This window comes from Bombus bifarius, unplaced genomic scaffold (genome assembly GCF_011952205.1).
Source record: "Bombus bifarius isolate JDL3187 unplaced genomic scaffold, Bbif_JDL3187 scf7180000008232, whole genome shotgun sequence".
NCBI lineage: Eukaryota > Metazoa > Arthropoda > Insecta > Hymenoptera > Apidae > Bombus > Bombus bifarius.
This window is the reverse complement of record NW_022884527.1, coordinates 837,633-861,383: the sequence shown is the minus strand read 5'-3', so window position 1 is coordinate 861,383 and position 23,751 is coordinate 837,633. Positions and strand designations below refer to the sequence as shown.

Here is a 23,751-nt window from a genome sequence, read left to right as displayed (position 1 = left end):
GAAAACAGTTTTCCATTCAGTCCGATGTTTTCAATGCGAAGAACTACGAAAATTTCATTGTTCCGTGAATTTGTTAGGGAAAGAAAGACGAACCAGAGGGCAGGTAAGGAAAGAATCTTGCACGTAGACGATGAAACGATGCAAAGGGATACGATGCAGCAAGGTACGGCACGGTACGGCACGGTACGTTCACCAATGACCGAGTGGCACGGATCTTCTTCCATCCTTTCCTCTCTTCTCTCATCTCCGCGTCGTGCAAACACTTTGTACCCACAAGCGTACCGCTTTCTGTACATGTGTCTGTATATATGTGTAGAAGAGTGTACGACCATGTGTACTTAGAACCACCGCGAACCTATTCCCCTTCGAATGCAAGGCTTGAATATTTCCAGCGGCACTCTTTGCCGGTATTAATAGTCCTTACTTTGAACGTGATATCAGACTTCTTACCGATGAATGATTTTCACAAGCTAGCCAGCAGTCATCGACGTTTTTAATTTCATGCCGTTACTGCTCGATCGATGCAACTCGACATTCATTTAGCTTCGACTCAGTTTCACCACGCAGTGGATTATTAATCCTTAGAAAAATTAAATAATCCCAGGCAATAGTTTCTACTTCGACAAATAGAATACAACGATTCAACGCGCTTGCACGATTCATTTTATCAATTACTTTTAAAAATCGATCTTACAGACTGTTACTGTATATAGATGCAATAGTAACGATCGCAGAGGATAAAATCGTCGTAGATCCTTTCGCGAATACGATTTTCCAATTGAAATACATTCAGCCAAAAGTATGGAAATTTGTAGAAATGTTTGACCAACGATTACGCTCGCAACGATTTATTCGTCTCATGCAGAGAGAAAGAAAGATGAGAATATGAGTGACGATGGAACGAAGAATTGGACAATTTTTAATTAGTCAGGTGTATGTTTCGCGAGCGTCGGTCGAAGATTAAAGTCCTCGAATCGGAAATCAACGAGAGGAAAATCAGTGAAAATTAAAGAGACGACGCGAAGAAGGAAAGTATCGGCATAACGATAGAGTCTTGATAAGAAAAAAGGAAGGTAATAAATAGCTGGGATGGGAAGGATGCAAACAAGTTGAATCGACGTTGGCTTCGCGGGGAGTCAGCCGCGGAAATCAAACGGAATTCCACTTGCATTGCGTTACGCTGCATTCTCCGCGATCGGAGGCTCCTTGTACTTTCTAATTACGCGTTGGTTTCTCATTCGTCGTGAAGGTGCCTCGTAACGGACGAGACGCGGCACGATAACACGGGCCGATGATTTTTTCGTAACAACCCGACCGATTATTTCGGAACGTGAATTTCTCCTGGTGAATTTTTTTCCATCGATCCAGACCACAACGTAGCCTAGCAAACACAGTCACGCTCGCTTCCTACTGGGAACAGTGAATCACTGGATTAATCGTACCAGCCGATGATATATTAATTTGTCGCTCGGTAGCTCGTGAATCAAGCATTTATTACGTTTAATGCGTAGTAATTGCAGACACAGATTAGATGGTTTAGAAAAATCCAAGTTCGCGTATCGCATGTTTCGTACAAAATTTACAAACAACTCGATATGTATCTAGCCATTGCTCCTTAACCCTACCGCGGTCCTCGAATTCTTCAAATATTCCAATCTCGTTCTTGTATCAATACGGAAAAAGAGACTCGTAATGTTTTAGGAAAATTTTAACAGAAAATTACAAGAGAAATTCCTATCTATCGATGATGATTCTTTCGTATTTCCTTCTCAAATTGTAAGTACAAGTACGAATTAAATTAACTTGAATTTGCTATAGTCTATCGCTATATGTCTCTACTATTGTTATTATTATTATTATTATTATTAATAATAATAAAGTTCGAAATTTATGCATAATGTAGCGAATAGAAATGAATAGTTAGTAATAAGAGAAATTGATACTTTGAAATTAAAAGTTGCTAGTTCAACTCAGTGTATTAAAAATCAAATCCAGCAGACTAATCTTCGCGTTCCATCATTTAAGATCCAGCAATGCCATTCACGCGCCTTCCTAAAGCGAATCGTCAGTAGCGGACTATTACAGACTATGGGAAGTGGCTTCACCTTTTCCTCCGGCAATAACGTCTAACGAAAAATCTGCAACAGCCATTGTGGCATAACGCTTGCAAACCGCTTTTACAAGTGAAATTGCGGAGGACAAGAGGTGGCGGCTGGTTGTGTTCGAGGCATAGAGAATCGCCAGCGATGAAGGCAGGAATTACGACGCGCGGCGGCGCGTTGCACACGTTCGCCCACCTTGAAAACAGAGAAGAAAGAGAGAACACCGACGCATCACGTGCATTCATCGGCTCCTACGAATTAATCCTATTATAGCGGAAAGCCTCACCTTCGTCGGCCACATCATCATCGGCGTCGCCGTCATCTGACATCGTCATCGTATTCCATCGTCGATCCCACACCGCGTGCGAAGGCGAGCCTTTTACGTAATGGACCGGAGGTTCCGTTTGTTTATGTAATCAGATCCCCCAGAAACTCGCGGAGAACGGTTCGACAATTTTGCAATGAATTCACCATTCATTTCCCGTGCTTTCTGCACCTCGAGATTTAAGAGAATATCGTAATAGGCGCATAGATATGGATGGATCATCCGTTTCCGAAGAGAAATCTACGCCGTTCAGATTACAATAGGTATCTTTAAAATTCCAAATTTTTGCAACTTTTTAATGATACCGTGGTGAGATGGCGCATTTTATCGACCACATTTGCAACTATACATAGAAACATAGATGTTTGTTTTGACGCTTAGCTAAAGCATGTACCGAGTTTATACTACGAGTAGACTGTGCGTGTTTGTACATTTATGGGAAGCTTGAAAATTATTTACTTAAAAATGTAGAAAATGTTCAAGCTACACCGCCTTCGTTCGCGATAACTTTTTCTTCTTGCTTCTTCTTCTTCGTATGTCAACTAATTTGTAATTTTCTGCTTGACCACTGTGTAGTAATCGAAGGAAAAGATTAAGATGATAAAAATATCGAATACGTGTCTCTTTGTATCTGCGATTACTCGCCGGCACGGTATTCCATTTCTGGTCTACGGTACTCGTGTCCTCGTAAATATCAATTGCAGCATTGGCAAATCGCTCTTACCATAAGGAGAACGCATCCAGTCGATGGTCGAGCGGGTTACAATCACCGTGCACCGAGTAAAAAAATGATACGAGCGCCACGTGTAACTGCGCGATTACGGCTCATGGGATTTCCTCGGGAGATTCGATCTTCTCTCGCCTTCGATCAATTCCAGGGACAATCGATAGTTTTCTTAATCGCGTTGCACCGCCATCGAATATCTATTTTACGCCGCTTGTTCAGCCGCGGTCGCCGATGCGTAAACACACGTCCTTCGACGTTAATAACTACGATAATGATATCACGGTTGCAAAAATGCCGCAGAGAATTGCGTGGCATCGTTTTCTGCAATTTTGCACGCATCGAAAATCCAACGCTCTTATCCGAGTCCCATGGATTTTTCTGCCTGCGAAGAACGCGCTAATTAATGAATTGCCGACGGTGCTGCACCTTTAAAAGAATGCGATGGGAATGCACGGGGTGATCGAGGATCGTAAATGAGGTCAGAAGATTGTATTATTTATATATTGATCCTTTCTGTTTCTTTTCGGTTTGCAAACCAGCGCTTAATTAATCTCGTTTCATTTAATCTTTACGATATTCACGATAATTTCTGATCTTCAACTCATTCCCAATATACACTGTCGCCCATAAGTCACCGGAAACTTGCTTATTTCTGGCAAAATAATCGCTGGAATGTATAATATAAGATGCTTTTCGATTGGCTTTATCGTTTCGATTAGATGTCGAACGTTGAAATTACAAATTACGTCAAAAGTATCGTAAATTGTAACAATCATTTTGCCCAAGGTAGGAAAGCGTCCGGTGAATTATAGACGAGGCTGTAACGATTATCATCGATAATAATGAAACACCCTGTGTATGTAGATATTCATTTTCCACTCTTGCCTCTGCCTTGCCAATGATCGTGTTCAAAAAAAAAAACAGCCTTAGGTTCCCATTTCGAGCGCGTCGGATGCAAAGAGTACAAAGTGTGAATAGTGAAAAGCGTTATCCAAAGCGTCGTGTGTGTTCCCTGCAGCGTGCGATTGTTTCGTATTTCTGGTCACGAGTGCAGCCGCGGGAGGAGACAAAAGAAAAATGAAAATGAGGGAAACGAAAGGAGCAAGTGGAACAAGACGATTCTCGACGGACCAGCGACAAAAGAACCGATATATGTAGACAAGAAGATAAGGACGAGGAATAATAAAAAGAAATAGAGAGATGCAGGGAATCTAATGCCGCTGGTGTAAATGTGTACATACGCGGAGGACAGGAACGCGACACAGGACAGAAAAACAAAGAGCGAAAAAACAAGCTGAAAATACGGATACAATAAACGACGGATACAAATTCTCTACAGAGGAAAACGTCCTCGTTTTTCACAATGACCGAAAAAGAATTGCCGCGTTTCGTATCTCCGGGCTACATTCTAATTTTCAGATGATCTATACAGTTGAAACGATTAATTTATAACATAATAATTCGGTGTACTACACGTACGTGAATTTATCGACAGCGATCATTTTACTGTTCTATTATTCGCTATCAAGATCCATGTAGTTTTCGAAGATTAATTTCCGATCCCAAGGGGTTAATGTATCCTAACCGTCACAATGGCACATAAACGTCACATCAAACGATCGGTAAGAGGCCGGCGAACCGGCAGAATTGCCAGGAACAAAGTAATCCGGAGGTTGTCTACTCAAAACAGAAGAATTCACCTGACTGACTTCGTGACCCTAAGCCCAGGCACAGAGAGAGCAGACCCGGATTTCCCATTAGGCTAATCATCAGGCCGCGGGCGCACGATCCGTACAGCATATACCTAATCTTCGTGAATGTACCGATTAAGGCAAAATTGCCATCTTTTTTGCTCCTGAAACGAGTCCTCACTGGCGTTTCGTGATGAATTCGAATCTACTTTTTGATAAACGGATGGCATTCGTTTAGATTCAATAGTTTTTCGTCTGTAAAACATACCCAGACGATCGTAATCGCGAGTTCTAATAATATGCGAATTTACATTCGTGGTGATTATCTATTGAAATAAATAAGGTCTATGATCGAATGTCTAGAATGTCTATAATTTTCTTAATTTTTCTCAATTTTAAGAATTCGTATTCGCAACAAAACGTATACGTATATCGTGATTACTTAATATATTCACAATTTTTAGCAACAGGCTATCGTGATGCAAAAAAGTGGGCAGAAACAGTCGGATCAGGAACAAAGACAGATAACGACTTCTAATATAATAATAGCCGATGCGTGTGCTGGCCTACGGCTATTTTTTTTTTTTTTTTTTTTTTTATACCATTCGGTCCATCCTCGCTCTGAATTTAAACGCCGGAAGCAGGAGCAACGCGCTGGGACCTTAATAGCTCGTCGGAAGAACAGTCTAAAGCTTCGACGAATCTTCGACGTCGTAGGTCAAGATTCTAATAAATCAAGGCAAGCAATCCCGAATATTTCACCACTTTACGATTCATTCGCGTTGAAATTGAGAAAGCCAGTAGCAACGTCCACTTATGGTGAATTCTTTACTTTATGGTCAATTCTTCCGGGCGATACTATCTCTCTCTCTCTCTCTCTCTCTTTCTGTATACCATCACTGGTATTTTGACTGGAAACAATATAACGAACGTACAATAAAGGTTCTTTGCGCAAAAACGATCATAAATCAGAATTTTCCATACATCGATAACAAAGCCCGAAGTTGCGAAGCTTAGTTCAAGCAACACCGTGGTTATCCTTAAGACCATTCGAAAATAAAAGAACAGCTTCCATAGGTACATACCCCATTGACATCGGGGAATCTCGCATTTCCGCGTGTCTCCTCCTCCTGCTCCCTCCGCCCCCCGTCAGCTAAAGTACCGCTCACGTGACTAGGTTAGGACAAGGATGACGTGGTCATGGGTTAGCCGAAGGTTACTCGGAACTCGTCGACTCGTCGGATGGTAGTCGGCTAGCTATTGGCAAATCGCGACTCGGAGGAGCCAGCGGCCGCTTCCTTCGTGCAGCATGTCCGCAAGGAAAAGAAACCGATACCGAAGGAGGAAGAGGAGGTGAACAACTTTCACGCGACCACGAGCTTCTTCGTATCGGAATGCATCCGTGCCAGTGTTCGGCCTCCCCGAGGGCAACAAGTCCCCCTAGCTGTTTTAATTGCAAATTTCTCCTGGCCGCTTGACCAATCCTCCTGCAAATTGCTCAACGGAACTAGCATCAGGGGTCGAACATTACCATTAAGGGTCTATGATCAGCGTCGTGAATTTCTGGCGAAAAGTCGCGCGTTCTCTGGAAACCACTTCCTCAAGGTTATATAACGTGATTTTCTTTTGTTCGATGGATTTACGCGTGTCGGCGTTCGATCGTATATCGAGAGTGTGAAAACGAGGTTATATTAGAAGGATGCTTGTTGCAAAAGCCGGCTCTTGAACGAGACGTAATGAACTTCAATCATGACGCTGCCGTGTTTCCATGAGAGTCGGGCCGCGTAATAAGCTTTGAAAGTAACTAGCAAAGAGCCAAGTGATTCAGTCGGCGATAGCGCGCGCGGGGATGCAGAAAACTTGATGACGCAAGGACAGAGGTATGCGTGGAATTTCGCGGCTGTTCGCTGAATTTTTCTAGCCATTTACCTGAAATAACAATCAATATGCTAATGGACGTTTGAAACCTTCTTGTAAATGCTTATTACCTCTCCTTCGTCAGTCATTAATCATTGTATTATCGACGTGTAATACACGGCGAAGATGCCTATTAAAAATACATCTAAATCTTAGACGTTTCAAGACACTTGTCGCATTTTATTACTCCTTCGTTTGGCAACCAGCTTCGAACATTCTTAAGCGCATTGCCATTTTCCGACCATGGAACACCGTCGTAACGCGCGCGGACCGATCGACTTAATTATTCGCGAGACTTTGAAGAGCATAATCGTGAGTGTAAAGGTGGCGCGATAGCGGCGAGGGGTTAAGCGTGACGATTATTTCACGTCGAATCGGATCGACAAGTTCATGGTCACGGCAGCTCCGGTGCCACGAGCCCAAGAAAAGAGAAACAGGTACCGAAAACGGTACCGGACACGAACAGCGTGTGCGGCAGGTGGATGACGCAAGCGGGATGACTTTACTCGTGGTTATCCCCTCCCGAAAGCGAAGTTTCTTTCTCCCAGAGGGACTTTACAGCTGACATTTCGCATCTTTCTATCTTTCAGGCTCCCTCATTTGCCAGGTTCTGGCATGATGTCGGCTTTCAGTAGACAGGTTATATACACACAGCAGTATACCTTTATACCATGCAAATTGCTTTGCGCGACGTCCTCTTCTTGATATATTTAAGAATTATCGGCTTCGATCGGCCATTATTAACAATCCTCCTTTTGATCTTTCAGACCGCGGTACATGGAAACTCTGTTGTGACCAACGTTGCATCGTTCGATTTCATTCGCTCGTTGTTGACGAAACCTGTTCACGTTTGGCAAATTATGCGTGACCAATTGTTGCAATGTTTTATACTATTACGTGTTAGGTAATATCGTAGCTTAAGCATAATCCGACGTTTAATCGTTCGATAGAATAATTCCGTTATAAAAAAAAAACAGTACGGTAGTTCCACGTATAATACGAAATATTCGTCTGACGCCAAACGTATTTCTCTTATATTGCGTTTGTATCTTTTTCAAGATATCTTGTTTCTTTCTTTTAGCTTCATGTTCGCATGTTTATTAAAAGAATCGAAAGATATTTGTGTTTCTGGTAAAATACACGGGACACGGTGGAAAATGTTCAGGTTGCAGTAACGACGACATAGTGATCGAGCATAATCACGCACCGTGTCCTCTTAGAATTTATTGTTTCGTTATCGAGCGATTCGCGATCCACTTTGATAATTACGTACCGTGTAAAACGATATTAAAGGGATAGCGTTTCACGAACGTAGCAGGTGATAAGTAGGTTGCTACCCCGTAAATTTATGTGAACTTCGTGAGGCACGTTCTTCCTCGTTATTAACTGCACATACGCGACCCAGTGTGCCGCGCTTGCGAATCATCCATCTATCGGTCGATCCACGTTCCATCGTTCGATGAAACCATTGGAAATCGGGTCTTGCTCTCGTTTCTTTCGACCGGTGTTCCCGCGGTATCGAACGTTATTGATCACCTTGCCCAATTATATCGACACAGTTTCTCGACGAGTGAAATACAGATGTACTCTCAATTATATTCCATCTTGCTTGTCGTCAAAACTTTTTCCTCTCTTTCTTCGTGGCATATTTATTGCACGCCAATGTGGCGCTTCAAATTATCATTCGATAAATGAAAAATTACTCGATCGAGTTTCTCGAATCAGCCGATAAGCGAATACGACTAACGTTCTCAGCGTCGTTGGATCGTTCAACTTGCGTATTCGCTTCGATCGATGATACCACCGAGCGCAACAGACGAATCACCGAAACGGACATGGAAAAATCACGTTGATTATTCCGAGGATTACACTCGGTCATTGACTTGCTGTCTTCCGGTAAATATCCTCGCTGAAATTGGCCGTGCAATCTGCTTCTCGACGCGATGGTAACACGTTCATTTGCATAACAACGAAACACGCGAAACAAGAAATACGTCTGTAGGGGACAAATTTTGCGCAACGGTCACTCTAGCCAATCTTCCTCCAGCTGGTTTTCGACGAATACGAAAAATACGTGAAATTATTAACGCGGAAATATGCGTTTGGAACGGCTCGTCCTTCTAATACTATTAAATACTATTAAAATACTATTAAATATCACCAAAAGATATTCAGAGTTTCATTGTACCACCCTGTGCAAACATTGATCGTGGACTATTAAATGCACAATGGAATCGTTATGCCTAAACCCATCGCCGGCTAAAACAAGATAAATCGTACGATTTATTTTGCCGGGGATCGAGCAGCGACGTGGATCGCAGTCTCGCAACTTGAAGCTCGCGTAGGTGCATCATGCGAAGCGCTAAGCACAGATATTTCAATAGCGCAACCAGCAACGAATGCCTGTACACGATCGTGTTGCCCACAGGCTTCGTTTGCCCCGGCACAGAAACCTTTCTCTCTTTCATCTTCTCGAACGCATCTACGCGATGCTACGTCCTGCGGTATATGCAACCAAGTGCAGTTAATTGATGCAGCGTCGCGTAATGACGCGGTTAAATGATCGACGAGGTGCACAGAGACAGTCACACGATAACCAAACCGACGCCACGGTTTCCTACGAAATGCTCGCTTTCTCTCGCTTACTTGGCGTTTGCTTTTGTATACAATTCTAACGATATGTCGACCGTTAATAGGCTGATTTTTATATATAGTAGCCGACGAAAGTAGTGAAACACTTACAGGAACTTTGTACGAATGTATTACGTTGTACGAAGCTTCTATAACGTATAACGACAATACACGAGTATAATTTTACATTCGTGACAGTCGTGTCTCGTTAGAGCGCTGAAATTTCAAAATGTTTTATACATATAACACATACGTAGAAGGTACGGGTGCAAGTAATATTTTATAGTATGCGTTCGAACATTTTCACGAGCCAATGTACTTGACATCTTAGATAAATAAGCGAAGATACGGTTAGAAATGCGAGAAATTTGTTTCACCTGAAAAATACAATGGTTATTGTAATTTGCCTGGAGCAATATTTGAAAAGTTATGAAAAATAGAGAAAACAGGATTGTCTGAAGGATTTGTCGCTTTCTGCTGGCCCGTGCGAGTTGATGATGCAGATACGCGTGAAAACATATACTCATTGTTGGAGCACGCCACGACCCACTAAAACTAATAAATCCGTGAATACGCTTAATTAATGCGCCGCGACGGAAGAACGCGGCTAAAATGATCAACGACGCGCGGAATTAACGATGTTAATAAGACAGTTTCAGCTATATAATCTAATTTTATGCAGTCGTTTGGTACATGTCAAGGTGCTTCTCATTTTTTTTCTACCACGTTCTTCATTAGGAATCCCCTTTAATTAAGCCTTCATTTCGAACGCGTTTACTTGCAATTAGCGGTCGATGTAACCCGCGAGTTCTCACGATTCAATAATCCGGAATATTTAGAAACTCGGGCCGAATTCGAATTAGCCGAGCGCGTTTTTAATTTCACCCAAGTGGTCCGGCTATGTTTGCTCTGGCTTTGACAGTGCCACGCATCACGCCCTTTGATAATAACGTTCTATTTAAAAGGAGGAGACAAGCGACACGTTGAACACAGGGAAACGTGTATGGTGAAAGTGGCTTTTTCTACAAAGAAACAAAGAGACAAGGCAATAATGGACGAAATATCACGGCGTTCATCGTACCATATGATCGTGATCTGCATCTGCCCGGTTGTTACGCCTAAATTACGCATTGCCGGAGAAATTTGATGCGCCGTGGCAACGTAATGTCATTATCCCGAGATAGCAACTCTTCTTGACAACAACATCACCGATAAAGTAATTCAATGACAAGCCAGATGCGTTTAATTAAACGATTGCTGCCTCTTCCAGATGACACGATGCTAAATCTTGAAACATCAGGACGTGCTAGCCACGTAATAATTCGAGTGTGTAATAAAAATTGTTCGCTAGCTCGGATGAAATTTCATTATACGAATTTTCCTCTCTCTCTAATATTACCATTCTGCAACAACGCCATCGCAATCTTATTATTCGTGACCGTCACAAATGATATCGCCTGACGATAATTGCCAACAATAATAATTGGACAATTACGATTACAACAATAACGATAAAGAAATAGCCGATATCGGATAACGACAAAACATTTTATTTCACCTGTTTAATGTTTAATTTTAAAGGAGCGTACCGCAACGATTTTTCACCCACGATAGCCTCTAACGATCGACAAAAGCGGAAGAAAATAAATGCCTAGGACAACAATGGAGATACGAGGCGTTGTTGCGTGTCGAGGTGATCGTTCTGATTAAGTTTTCACACCGTCTTAGAAATCGTGCATTTTCAATCAGCCGTGTACAGCCTTGGCCGTATTCCGATTTCAATAGTCCGTTGAAAAGAATTGAGATACGTACGTGCGATTGAACGTAACGCGTGGATTCGATTGCGATTAAGAGGATGCGCCAGCTAACGCGTCTGTTCCATGTGCCAGAAGAGAAAGGATTTTACTTGATAAAACGAGCGGATCGCAAAAGGAGGCTGGCTGCCGCCTTATTGCCAGCCACCGGTCTCACGGTCGGTAAAAACGGCCCGCTCTTGTTCCACGATACGATGAATAATTGATTCGTAGTTTCACTGTTTCGTGGGTTACGTAACGATAAGGGAGCATAATTTCATTACTTATGGATAATCGATGTGTAACGAGAGCCGTCACGTTTAAATCGTTGCGCCGTAACACAGCAACCAGCCAACTTTCATTCATCCGTGAGATTTTCTTTTCTACAGCTGGCTTTCTTGCATTTTCATCTATCGAACATGTACCGTCTTCTTTCGTCCAACACTTTCAACCGGTCGCTTAAATTAACACTTTACCGACCGCTAGCGGTTCAACAGCATACGCACGTCCGACCGGTAGTTCAGGCGCAGATTTTCCCTGGCGCCGGGGCTCTGTTTCGGTTTAGACTCTCCAATACCATTCTTTTCGTTCATCGCGAATGGTACGTTTTTCAAATTGTTAGAAAACTGTGGGAGCTTACAAGGCAACGCAACTGACGCAACCGAACAAGGCACCTTAGTACCGAATAACAAATTACTGCCCGAATAATGAGAAAGATCGTCGACAACGAAAAGCCGATTAATAGACTATTGGTCGGTAAGCGTCGGCGACGAAAAACCGATTAATCGGCTATCAGTCGGCAAAGTGTTAAGACAGAAAAGTTCATTGCTTTTGAGAAATCTGGTGACTAAAATGTTTGCCGTGTTTTTCGAAGAATCGTATTGGTAAAATTGAAAATTTCTAAATTCGTTAACGCTTTGACTACCACGTTGGTCACACATAACCGACTGCGGTTTCACCTGTGACTCCACGGTGGTCAGTGGTGACCGGAGCGCTTGAACTTTTTACAATTGTAAAAATTGAATGAAAATTGTCAGTTGGTGCATTTTAAAGTGCCCCATTGGACAATTAAACGTTTTTATTGGAACATCAATAAAAAAAAAAAATGAGGACAAATCTTGCATCTAACGGTGCACTGTGTTGAAACGCTTTAAATATAAATGTGGCTCATAAGTACAATCTGGACAATAGGTGGTCACCTTTTTGGTCCGATTCTCAGCAATTTTTGGTCCTAACTGTTCAACATTTTTTTTATTGCACTCTCTGGAAAATTTTCGTGCCAGGTACGCTTGCCCTTCTTTCTTCTGCATTTCGCGTCGCAATCTTTGTCGAATAAGTATATTTGACGGCTCTGGCGAATGGCGCTGTGTAAGGTGCGTTGCGAGTGCCATTCTAAAATCTGATACCTTGATTTTTGTTTTTCTTGCTTGTTTATAGAGTGCCATCGCGTTTGAAATTAATGCGTTTAACAATAACTGTAAAGCTAATTTTATATACCAGTTGAGGGTTCTTCTACGTAGTGTAGAATATGCTACCGTTTGATCTGATAAATCTACAGCACATTTTCCTCTGTTGTAATCTACCACTACCATTGGTTTATTACAAACATAATTCTTTTTTTACCTCTACCATTTCAGCCGAATGTTTCGTCGGAATCATAAAAATGTCACGCTTGTCTCTCCACCTTACCATTATATATAGAATGAGCAAATAATACTGTTCACTAATATCTTCTACACGTTTCAACAATGTATTCTCCACGTTTTGCTTACGACGAAATAACGAATGCGAATGGTTTGTTGAAATAAACGAAGCCTTGTTATAAGACGTCGCTATCAACTGTTACCAAGGCGTCACGGTGGTCACCCGTGACCACCAATAAGATAAACGGTCCATTGGAGAAGAACGTTGTCTTACATCATCGATTTATTATTATTTATTATTTGCCATTATATGCTTTGAATAATAAAAATGTAATACGGCGTGACAGTCAAAGTGTTAATTCGTATTGTAAATCAAGCGTAGTAGTACACTGTTTGGAAGAAGAAATGACGCGGCGACGGTAACTTTTTAGTCGCGAGTACTTGACACAATAACGTGACGGAAATCGTCATACCGCTGACAAAACGTGTCGTGCTTTACGCCTTTTAAACCGGCCCACGGCCTCGTCACTTTTTTCTCTCCTTTTTAATGGCAGCTAGTTTTCAGAAAAACGCGCGGGAAAACGTGCCACCAAGCGAGTTAAGCGTCTATTTTATCGTTGCGGAAATCCAACGACCATGAAGAGCTAAGGAAACAATATCACTGTTCAATTGTAATACTGCATAGAAATGATCGTCCTATGACATTGGCAATACTTCGTTACGTATAGCCCAACAACTTTCTAATCTTGCGTATTTTATTTGTTTCAGGTTGAAATGTAGCAGGTTTATGCGGATTGCATCGTATCGAAATTGCTCGTGGGTGGTTGAAATCGATGCACGCTCCGAATATCTGTCGTGCACGATAGAAAAGAAAAGAAACACGCGTTTAATGACCGTGACGAGCAATATAACCGTATTCGACTTTTCCGCACCAAGGCAAACTTACGGAGACCATTTGCCAACGGAAATATATTTTCGTTGTGGTCAGCCTCGGACCATCCTTTTGTGCAACCTACGAAAATTTGTAATTCGCTAGAATATATTGTTGTATTAAATCGATACACCAGAATCGTACAGATGCTAAAATAAAATAGTGGAACGCTGCCATTGAATATACATGGCAAAGAGAATACTCGTCCCGATGAAAATCTTTCTAATTCGTCGTTTGCCATTACATGGCCATTTAGAGTTTCAGAGTTTGCAATAAAATTCGTGGATTTCGAAGTGTGCGGTAGAAAAGGACAAGAAGACTTTTGAAATTGTCCAGAAAGTACATTAATGGAATTACAGGACAGCATATACGTAGCCAGGAGTAACGTTATCCCTGAGATACCTGGCTGGCTTTATCGTCACGATGCGTGACGAACGTTCGTTTACGTACGTTCCGTAAGCAGCTTCTCCAGTCTTTCTCCCTACGTCCATCGTCGGGTTGTCCGGAAAACCAGGAACTCTGCGAACCGCGTAAAAATATCATCGTACGTGGTGTAGTTGGTACCGGTGGCCTTAGAATTCCAAGTGATTCTCCTTAAATTGTAAACTCGATGGACCTGCTTTTTCACAGACCGTCCATTACTACGTTGCGTCTCGTCATATTTCGAGGTCAATGGTCTGAGATTCGCGAGTTTGTTGAAATGAAACATTCTTCGATTATCGATGATTTTGGATGGCGATCGTGAAAGATTTACCGATAGAAATGTATATATATATGTATAGGGTGGTTGGTAACTGGTGGTACAAGCGAAAAGGGGGTGATTCTAGGCGAAAAAAGAAGTCGAAAATATAGAATAAACATTTTTCGGTTGAGGCTTTGTTTTCGAGAAAATCGACTTTGAATTTTCGCTCGGTACGCGTGCGGTACGTTATAACGGATCTCACTGTAGATCGTTGTCTCGATGGAAAAATTAAAAAAAAAAAAAAAAGAATTAAAAAAGAAAATTTGTATTCTATATTTTCGACTTCTTTTTTCGCGCAGAATCACCCCCTTTCCGCTTGTACCACCAGTTACCAACCACCCTGTATATATATGCACTTATACAAGTATGTTGGTATTAGGAAGTTTTAAATTGAGGAGATATAACGTTTCCACGGTTCGGTGTTCTTCATTTGATTAATTATTTGCGAGATCGCCAGATGATTTTCGGGCTACTTATTTCGAAAAAGAAACGACGAATTGTCTGTGTAATAAATTGGACAGAATCCGCACGAAGAAGTTAACAACTCGTACAGGAGCCAACTCGAGCGTGCACCCGTACACGCTTCGTTTCGCTGAAATAATAACGAAGATCTTCGAGGCCCACCACGCCGTCACGGCGTAACCAGGAATTCCATGCTCCCTTTTCCTCGTATTTTTACCGAAAATTATGAAAATCATGCGTGCAGATGTTTTCTTCAGTTTGCGCCCTCGCAAGTAATTTCAATCAATTACAAATCATAGTTGCGACATCTTATTATACATTGGATGTGTATTGAAGGAACAAACATATTTTTAAAGACGGCATAAAAAATAAAAAGAAAAAACTGCGTACAAGTTGAGTGTACTATGTGTTGCTTTGGTTTAATCAGATGTAGAATTGGGCTGAAACATAAATTAAAATATTCTTTAGTTTATTATATATGGAAATTATTTAAAATTAACTAAAAGGAAAGTCATGTAAAATAATATGGTAATTGAAAATTCAACCAGCGTTCCATATCAGAAATATTTAATTTCTATCGTATATGTATAGTATATCAATTCTTTTAAATATATCGTGTCATTTTTAGAACGATACAGGCCAGTAAAAATTAATTGAAAAATATTACAATTTAAAAGAATGTGATATAATCGTAAAATTGATATTTTATCATCGATATTTCACTCTTATCAATTTGTTATTATCGATGTTTGTTTCTGTTCCAAAAATTAGGTATACGGAATTATTATATAGTATCGTGTAATTTGAAGAAATTCAAATTTCTAATTTCTGGAATAACTATGCGTAGAAATTAATGATTTTTGTCGAAAGTCGATGAAGAAGAAATTTTATATGTAGTTGTTACCAACAGGACATAATTGTAGATCGTGACATACCATTTGTTGATTTTCCTTCTTGTACCTTTGAATGATATATCGTTTCTACTTTATCGACTGAAGTATAATTTTATTTTTCAGATGGTACCACTGCGCGATTACTCTTCGACTGCTTTCCCGATTATGAATATGCAGTATAATTAAGTTTAGGAAATGCAAAGAACCACGTACTTAGAAAACGAAATATCCAGTAATATATTTAAACATTATCTCTTTCATAAATCTTCGTTCCATGCATTCGGATACAAAATTAGTTACTAACTTATAATTTAAAAAATTGTAGGAAGGGACATTTGTCCTATGCTTGCGCTTTTTACGATTAAGGCACAATTGCTTTCGAAATAATATAATCCTAAATAGTTTCCAGCATATTTAAAAATAAAAGTGTGATATTCGTACCTGCAAATATATTTTACAATATCAAGCTGCCAGAATATGACTTTCATCATGCTTAAACTATTCGTATCACAGTCAAGCTATTCAAGAACAATAATTATTCAATATACATATGTTCTCGAAAGATACGAACGTTTTTACACAAATTGTCTACGAAGAATATTATCTTATTATCATTAATTACATAAATTCTCCGCTTCCCGGTCCAAGCATTCGATAATTATTGATATAAATAGGAAATGCAGTTTACATTTTGAGGCAACGCAAAGTCTTATCAGGTACTTGAAGAGTGAATTGGAAGGAATTTTTCCTGAGATTATTGGCTGAGTTATTGGTGACTAAGTCACTGTCATCCTTGGCATCGATCTCGACGTCCTCCAGGTCGATATTGAAGTCTCGCTTGCCCATTAACGTATCCAGACACATATTCGTTTCCTTTATCCTCGAACGTACTAATAATTCCAATGTAAACAAATGCTCGTCGTGGGCTTCTGGTAGATAACGATGCATAAACTCTGCTAATCTGTACGTGACATATGGAATAAAATTTCAAGAAGAATATAAATTGCCGATTTAAAAATTACAACTGAATGATGTCATTTATGGTGAAACGAACCGTAAAAGATACTCGACGTTATGTCCATTCGGGCCGGAACATTCAGAAATTTGCTTAGCGATATTCTGAAGCGGCGCCTCACCGAGCCAATGTTTATTCTTGTTGGTAGCAATGTAAATGATGACTGGAAAGCTCTTGTTTCCTTCACGACTATAAAACGTGGCAATCGTCGTCATATATCCCCCTAAAGTACACTCACGATTTTCCAAGTAAGGAAATGCTGCAGTGTCTTGAACTTGGAAAGCCCGGCCGTAAACAATGCCCTGTGAGTAAACAGAATTCACGTAGTTTGTCGTAAAACAAAATCACATAATATAAGAAACAATGAAAATGAAATGTTTTAGAAGGAAGGACGTTTTAGAAGTAAATAATATTTACCTCTTTTTCCTCGACCAGCGTCGCTACTCGTCCAGGCTGCAACAAAAATAGGGTAACAAATTACTAAACAAACAACTGATAACTTCGATTACAACGAAATAAAGGAAGCAACGAGTAAGAGTTTTTCTATTTCACGATGGCATGACGCAAACACATAACGCGAACAAAGAAGGAAATCGTGTAGTCGCGAAAGATATCACTTACTACAAGTTGTAACTGGTTTCACGTTAATCGACAGGCAACCGCAACGTGATATCAAGAGAAATTCTCGTTTGATAAATCTTGTCTATATCCATGATAGTAAAGGACATACGATGGACTGCAAGAAGTCGAAAATATCAGAAGAAAACGCTTGTATATATTTATAATATATAAATAATATTGTATAGAAATAATATTGTATGAATTAGAGAAATTGGAACGGCAGGCTCATCAGGTGAAACTGTACCCGATTTTTATCAATCTTAATGGAAGCATCCGTAAGTACTTACTGGAGCGTACTCGCACCGCTCCTACAAACATTATGCTCTACCGGATATTTCGGAGAATTACCGCCTGTTAAATATTTTTTATATTACAATTCTGATTAGGTAATCGAAAGGACAAGACTAAAAAAAGAGACGAAATCATTTTTCTGAAAAAATCTTCGTCAAATATTTTGGACTATATATTTACATTATACTATTCATTAATTATCGTAAACACATTTATTGTCAAACGAAAGTGCAACTTTGCCATTTGGCGTGGAAGTCTGCCAGATCTTTGTGAAAGAATTCACGTGTTGAATTCATGAACAAGAAAATTAAAGGTATAAATAGAACATGTGAAACGAACATCGTGCGAAAAACTCGATCTGTCGGCGAACTTGATTCAAAGCTGAACTGATGTGGCCAGTTCGGCGCAAATATTTATTCATAAATGTTGAGTTTATTATAATATTATCTTATAGTGCGTAATAAAATATTTCGAAACTGTGTGACACACATCAGCATATTTTAGGACCGGATGAAGCGTGACGAATTATTCAAATATAATTATTTTATTTCTAAATGCGAACGTCTGCAGTGATTTCACCATGTAGAATGATTTTTACGCATATATGTAGAAAAAGCTTCACAACGTGGTATTAATATGCCGTAAACATTGCTTCTTACGTTACTGAGATGGTGAAACTCGTAGCCGAAATGTGTTTACACTTTTTGCAGAACACAAATAACAGTAAACATTTTCGAGAAACTATAGATATTTGACGAATTCGCTTTGTTTGGCCAAAGGCCGAAGGCCAAAGAAAGGAAGAGATGGGAATGCATTCGTCAGAGACTTACCTTTTCTATCGTCCCACGATGAGTCGTATTCCCTTGCCAAAATCTTCTATTGAATCCCTTAATGTGTCCCACAGCGCTTCTTTTGTATTTAAAACCTGGATGCCAGCACAAAGATCCATATCCAAACACCCACAGAAAATTCTCATTGTTGTTCCTAGCTTCCATTTTATTTAGGAATTGAAAAGGGCGGAAAAGTTTCTAGCCAAGTGTAGTTTCTTTTTCGAATGGGTTGTTTAATTCTATCTTTATGTTCAAACAAAGCATATCCCTTGCAATTTTGTTTGCGTATCTTCTTGTTTCGGTAAGTATTTCGATTCTATTCCAAAATAATTTTGTGAAAATATTTCACAGTTAGTCCTTAAATATTTTACCCTCTACGTCAATGTATGCATCTCCATTTACTATTTAACTATTTGAACGGACAATTGGTCAACTTCAGGTACGATTTACGTTTAAAGCAATTTCAACATTCGAAGCCTTCACATTCGCATATTTTACTTAATTTACATTATCGTAGAGGAAAAACGAAGAGATAAGAACATTAGTCGTCCGTTTTCTACTTTATCATTCGAAATTGTAACGTAAGAATAATTGATTTGACAAGCGCAGCACGTGGCTCCAGTGTGCTTTTACCCCAATGACTGGCATGTACTTTAAAGCTCGCTGTCAAGACACTCACTCCCACTATAAAATTCTAATTCACATGTTGCCTCCCACTTTCGCTTGGTGATTTTACAGGATTATTATCCTATTCATCTGGTCAATCATCGTATGTCTCGGTTTTTCGCGTCGGTTTTTCAATATCACCCGTGCCATTTTTCAATAATAAATATCTAAATCTTTATCTAAAGCATCGTGAATGATTTTAGTTAATTACCTTATCCAAATCTTATGATCAATTAGTCGGATCTTCGTTGAAATTTTACTTGATCGATACTTTCTTCGAAGTGTCGTATATAAATTGACAATTTGGTGATTAATCTTTGTGACTGTTGAATATATAGAAATCTTTGAACTGCTTGACTTGATCTTTGCAAATGTTTCATTGGAACTTTCACGGTTTAAATCAACAACAGACATTGACAAATTTGGAAGATCCGAATGCAACGTATACACCACACGAATGCTTGACCGAGACTGCCGGTCGTCGGGCGTATACTCTTACTAGTCTTGCTAAAAGGAGATAGCATTATGCTGACGGAGAGGAGTATAGGCGACCGTTATTAGTGAGAAAGAAGAAGATATAACGTGAGGTGCGAGTAGGAGAAACGGATGAGATGGATGATGAAACACGAGGCGCGGATTGACGTATGCCATCAATCGTATATACTTACATATATCTAAATTGCATAGATACTTACAATGTACACTTATCTAGTAGTTATTAGTTACGTCAAATTGCAAGTTTTGTGATTAGCTTAGAATTATGTAAATACTGAAATTTCAATATTTTATTGTAAACATCATATGGATATTACGTGTTAATAGGAAAAGACAAAGTATTTTATACCGTTATTTGTTGATCGAGTGTAAGTTAATTTCAATTCATGAAAGAAATACGATATTATCGCCTCATTATTATTAACAATGAAGTATATATGATATATACGTTTAATTCTAATATTCGTCTTTTATTCCAAATTTGATTAGTAGTCATTTAATACGAATTTATAGTCTTATATGACTAAATTGCATAGTAAATTGCATAGCAAAGTTTGCAAATTTAAATAAAATCTATCTTTTGGGAGAAAATCTATTTTCCTTCACATGATAAATGCAAGTTTAACTTCTTTTTAAAGATGTCGCTACTGTTATAAGACAGATCTTAAATATTACCAATAACGAAAAATCCCTATGATTCTTGTAGCATCCAATTTCCAAATCAACTGGTGCTTCCGAACTCTGATTGTTGACGGGCGTTTGAATTTTTACCTTTTCGAATGAAAGACTGAAATTTTGATTTTATTACTTACATAAAGCGAAAGATTTTAACCGGACGCACAATTTCTACATAAGGTAATACGATTATTCTTAAAATTTTATTTACTTTGGTATGTAGTGGTATGTAATTAAATATATTTGTATCCTCTTAAAACGTGACCTGTATATGTTGCACGCTTTATGAAGTTTTTAGAGTAAATCATGCATACAGATACTCCTCCCTCTCCTCCAGACATGGCTAATCAAGTAGATGACGAAGATATGATATACATAGGAGATGTAGAAGAAGTGATAGATGCATATGATACAGGAGACATTGAAGAAGAGGATGCCATGGAGGAGGACCCTTCGGAAGATGCAATTTGTATTTTTCGTAGTCACCAAATAGGTAAAGAACATTTCTGTTATTACAATCAAATTTATGTGTTGATAATAGATTGTGATTTTCTATGAAAACATTAGGTTCTGTCTTTTGTGGTTCTTTGAATAAAAATGGGAAACTAGCTACTACAGGTGGAGAAGAAGATAAGGCTTACATTTGGGATACATCGTCAAGAGAAATCGTTTTGGACTGTACAGGTCACAAAGATAGTATTATCTTTTCAGCATTTAATCACGATGAATCATATTTGGCCACTGGAGATATGAGTGGAATGATACAAGTTTGGAAATTAGCCGATAAAACTAAAGTTTGGGATTACAATATGGGAGATGCCACTGTTAGTTTATTCTCCATAATTAAATGTTATAACATTATGGATTTCAGTAAACTGAAATATTATTTTCTTTATCGCAGTGGATGATGTGGCACACAGTTGCAAATATTTTATTAGCAGGATCTGTTGATGGGGAAATATATATGTGGAAAATACCTAATGGAGATTGTAAAGTTTTCCAGGGATATGGTTGTCGGGCAGAAACTGGTTCAATATTTCCAGATGGTATTCGTGTCTTTGTATTTCTCATTTTTCAATTAAAGGCATAACTGAACTAAATGTAATATTTTAGGCAAGCGCATAGCAGTAGGTTATGAAGATGGAGTTATTAGAATATTAGATCTAAAAACAAGTTCGGTGTTGTCATCTATATCTTCTGCATTAGGTCATTCTTCTACTATAACCACCATTGATTGTCATTGGGATAACAATTTAATACTTTCTGCAGCTGTAGATGGTAAAACTATAATCAGCACGTCAAATACAGGGAAGGTAATATATCCAAAAGATTCCTTATCGAGCAGTTGAAAGTAATATTGTTTAAAAACCTCAGATAGTTTCCATCCTGCAAAATCTTAATAATGGTGAGCACAATACTGTTACGAATAACGATCAAAATGCTGTAAGTAGTGAAGGAAACAGGGATAGCAATTGGGTAGAAACAGCAGCTTTTTGTAAAGATCCTGCATTTCAAGTTGCTGCAACTGGTACAGTTAATGGAGAAATCTTCATCTGGGATATCTCAAAACAGGTACTGCTATTTTCCCCATTTGACTGCAATATTTACCATTCCAAGTCAATAACTTTGTATTATTACTTAGATGCTTAGACGAAAGATACTGCAAGAAAGTGGTATATCTAAACTTCTATGGAAGGGAAATACAACTCTATTATTTTCGGCGGGACTAGATGGTCTTCTGAGGTGTTTTGACGGAAAAGATGGTCAACGTTTACGTTCTTTCATTGGACACAAGGCAGATATTCTTGACTTATATATATCCGAGTAAGTTGAAAGAACTATAGATATTTATTTTCTTATGTCAACCCTTTAATAAAAATATACATAACAATAACAACCTTTTAGAAATGGAGAAAAAGCACTGACTACATCTGATGATTCTACAGCTAGAATCTTTGATATTTCATCTTTATCTTAACAAAATTTATTAGATAGAGAACAATTATAAATCTTTGTTATTATCTAAAAATATATGTACATTTTATGAAAGTTGTTCATATATTGTGCTTAGTTTTCTTTTTTAATTAAAAATAAAGTTTATTTATTTTTATCTGACAGCCTGTGGTACTTTATCCTTATACCAATTGCAATCTAAAGTATATTTCCTATTTTCCCAAAAAATATGAGTTGGACCATTTTCTTCTCCTTTTTCAAAGTTAAATAATGGGCTAAGTTCAATTGCAATTTGTGACCTCACTAGACCAATTCCTCCTGCCTTTTCAGGTGCAGGATGGTATATTCTTCCTGATTGAATATCCATATATATTTTGTCTGGTTGAAATGGAACCTATAATGAATATATTACTAAATATTGAAGACTAAATGCATAGTTATTTAATTATTAATAAAATTAAATATACCATTAATAATTCTTCAGCGTGAGCATAACCAAAGCAGTCTTCAGTTTTCTTTGTTGCACTATTATACACTTTAAGAACTTTTGTGAAAACTATTGGCAAATCATCACATCTTATAAAATTCCTCTCTGGACCACAAAGAGAAACATAAGGAAAATGTTCTACATATCTACCTGTGTTATTCTTTTTTAGGCGCTTGAAAAAAAAAGCTAAAAACTTTTTATCTAAAATAATATGGCTGCCATGAGATATAAATCAACATAAATAATAAGTTACTCCATTGCTCATGCACACCTTTAAAACATGATGTGAAGTTTCTTATACGTGTATCATCCAGGAACAACTATAGCAAATACAAATACAAATTTAATATTTAAGAGAAAGAACTTTAATGTGATTATTCCTAAACTTCTACACTTCTGAACATAAATTTAATTAAAAATCATATTGTACCATGCCTTGATGGTCGATGTAATAAAAATATTCACGAACTCGAGGTTCTGGCGATTGTCCTTGCACATAGTTTACGCAGTACCTTTTAGATGTCTGGGAGTAAATTGATTTAATTTTAATTGCGAACACTCGTGAACGATCAAATGCAAATATTTTATTCAATATATACATAATTCCAAAATTATAACCTCACTTTTAAATATTTACAGTACACTATGAGTTTTAATTACGTCACGTACAATGTATCATGTATAATTCATGTTATCATGCGGCATACACTGTAATTAATTATAAACGATACAACTTTTTTTTATTTGAATAACTTTTCTTTTATTTGAATAATTAGCTCTTCTTCTCACTCTGACACTTGCGGAGGTTAGGATTCAATTGACCGGAGAACTGGTGACATCTGGTGCGGTCGATTGGAACGT

General features: G+C 38.6%; 3 protein-coding genes and 1 long non-coding RNA gene across 10 annotated transcripts; 2 read left to right on the top strand and 2 right to left on the bottom strand.

Annotated features, from left to right (window-relative positions):
- Window positions 1–16,085: 16,085 nt before the first annotated feature.
- On the bottom strand, window positions 16,086–19,485 carry LOC117211305 (putative glutathione-specific gamma-glutamylcyclotransferase 2). Its single transcript, XM_033455023.1, has 4 exons — window positions 18,615–19,485; window positions 17,290–17,325; window positions 16,912–17,174; window positions 16,086–16,818 (listed from the first exon to the last, which is right to left on the bottom strand). The coding sequence occupies exons 1-4, from the start codon at window positions 18,777–18,779 to the stop codon at window positions 16,542–16,544; spliced, it is 741 nt and encodes a 246-aa protein (XP_033310914.1). The 5' UTR covers window positions 18,780–19,485; the 3' UTR covers window positions 16,086–16,541.
- LOC117211308 lies at window positions 17,332–18,097 on the top strand. Its single transcript, XR_004488245.1, has 2 exons — window positions 17,332–17,768; window positions 17,880–18,097. It is a non-coding gene; the product is annotated as an uncharacterized LOC117211308 (long non-coding RNA).
- A 6-nt stretch (window positions 19,486–19,491) lies between the features above and the next one.
- LOC117211304 (angio-associated migratory cell protein) lies at window positions 19,492–22,560 on the top strand. 5 transcript variants are annotated; one of them, XM_033455019.1, is made up of 9 exons: window positions 19,492–19,922; window positions 20,482–20,630; window positions 20,742–20,943; window positions 21,018–21,274; window positions 21,352–21,496; window positions 21,564–21,763; window positions 21,825–22,022; window positions 22,093–22,274; window positions 22,356–22,560. In XM_033455019.1, exons 3-9 carry the CDS (start codon window positions 20,757–20,759, stop codon window positions 22,426–22,428), a joined length of 1,242 nt encoding a protein of 413 aa, XP_033310910.1. In that variant the 5' UTR covers window positions 19,492–19,922; window positions 20,482–20,630; window positions 20,742–20,756; the 3' UTR covers window positions 22,429–22,560. The 5 variants fall into 5 exon arrangements, with proteins under 5 accessions (XP_033310910.1, XP_033310911.1, XP_033310909.1 ...); XM_033455020.1 differs by lacking the exon at window positions 19,492–19,922 and adding an exon at window positions 20,027–20,143 and having other exon boundaries at window positions 20,749–20,943; XM_033455018.1 differs by lacking the exon at window positions 19,492–19,922 and adding an exon at window positions 20,027–20,143.
- LOC117211307 (UPF0598 protein CG30010) lies at window positions 22,419–23,719 on the bottom strand. 3 transcript variants are annotated; one of them, XM_033455026.1, is made up of 5 exons: window positions 23,514–23,719; window positions 23,326–23,413; window positions 23,162–23,210; window positions 22,871–23,091; window positions 22,419–22,797 (listed from the first exon to the last, which is right to left on the bottom strand). In XM_033455026.1, exons 2-5 carry the CDS (start codon window positions 23,386–23,388, stop codon window positions 22,558–22,560), a joined length of 573 nt encoding a protein of 190 aa, XP_033310917.1. In that variant the 5' UTR covers window positions 23,389–23,413; window positions 23,514–23,719; the 3' UTR covers window positions 22,419–22,557. The 3 variants fall into 3 exon arrangements, with proteins under 3 accessions (XP_033310917.1, XP_033310915.1, XP_033310916.1); XM_033455024.1 differs by having other exon boundaries at window positions 23,321–23,719; XM_033455025.1 differs by having other exon boundaries at window positions 23,326–23,719.
- Window positions 23,720–23,751: the final 32 nt, after the last annotated feature.

Excerpts from the sequence above, each read along its gene's own strand:
- LOC117211305 (XM_033455023.1), bottom strand. The coding sequence starts at position 18,779 with ATGGAAGCTAGGAACAACAATGAGAATTTTCTGTGGGTGTTTGGATAT. Across the intron at positions 17,326-18,614 it reads ATCGTGGGACGATAGAAAAG|CCTGGACGAGTAGCGACGCT; the intron begins GTAAGTCTCTGA and ends TTTTTGTTGCAG. Across the intron at positions 16,819-16,911 it reads AACGTCGAGTATCTTTTACG|ATTAGCAGAGTTTATGCATC; the intron begins GTTCGTTTCACC and ends TGTCACGTACAG.
- LOC117211304 (XM_033455019.1), top strand. The coding sequence starts at position 20,757 with ATGCATACAGATACTCCTCCCTCTCCTCCAGACATGGCTAATCAAGTA. Across the intron at positions 22,023-22,092 it reads TCTGGGATATCTCAAAACAG|ATGCTTAGACGAAAGATACT; the intron begins GTACTGCTATTT and ends ATTATTACTTAG. Across the intron at positions 22,275-22,355 it reads CTTGACTTATATATATCCGA|AAATGGAGAAAAAGCACTGA; the intron begins GTAAGTTGAAAG and ends ACAACCTTTTAG.
- LOC117211307 (XM_033455024.1), bottom strand. The coding sequence starts at position 23,491 with ATGTATATATTGAATAAAATATTTGCATTTGATCGTTCACGAGTGTTC. Across the intron at positions 23,211-23,320 it reads ACATCGACCATCAAGGCATG|TTGTTCCTGGATGATACACG; the intron begins GTACAATATGAT and ends TATTTGCTATAG. Across the intron at positions 23,092-23,161 it reads CTTCACATCATGTTTTAAAG|ATAAAAAGTTTTTAGCTTTT; the intron begins GTGTGCATGAGC and ends ATATTATTTTAG.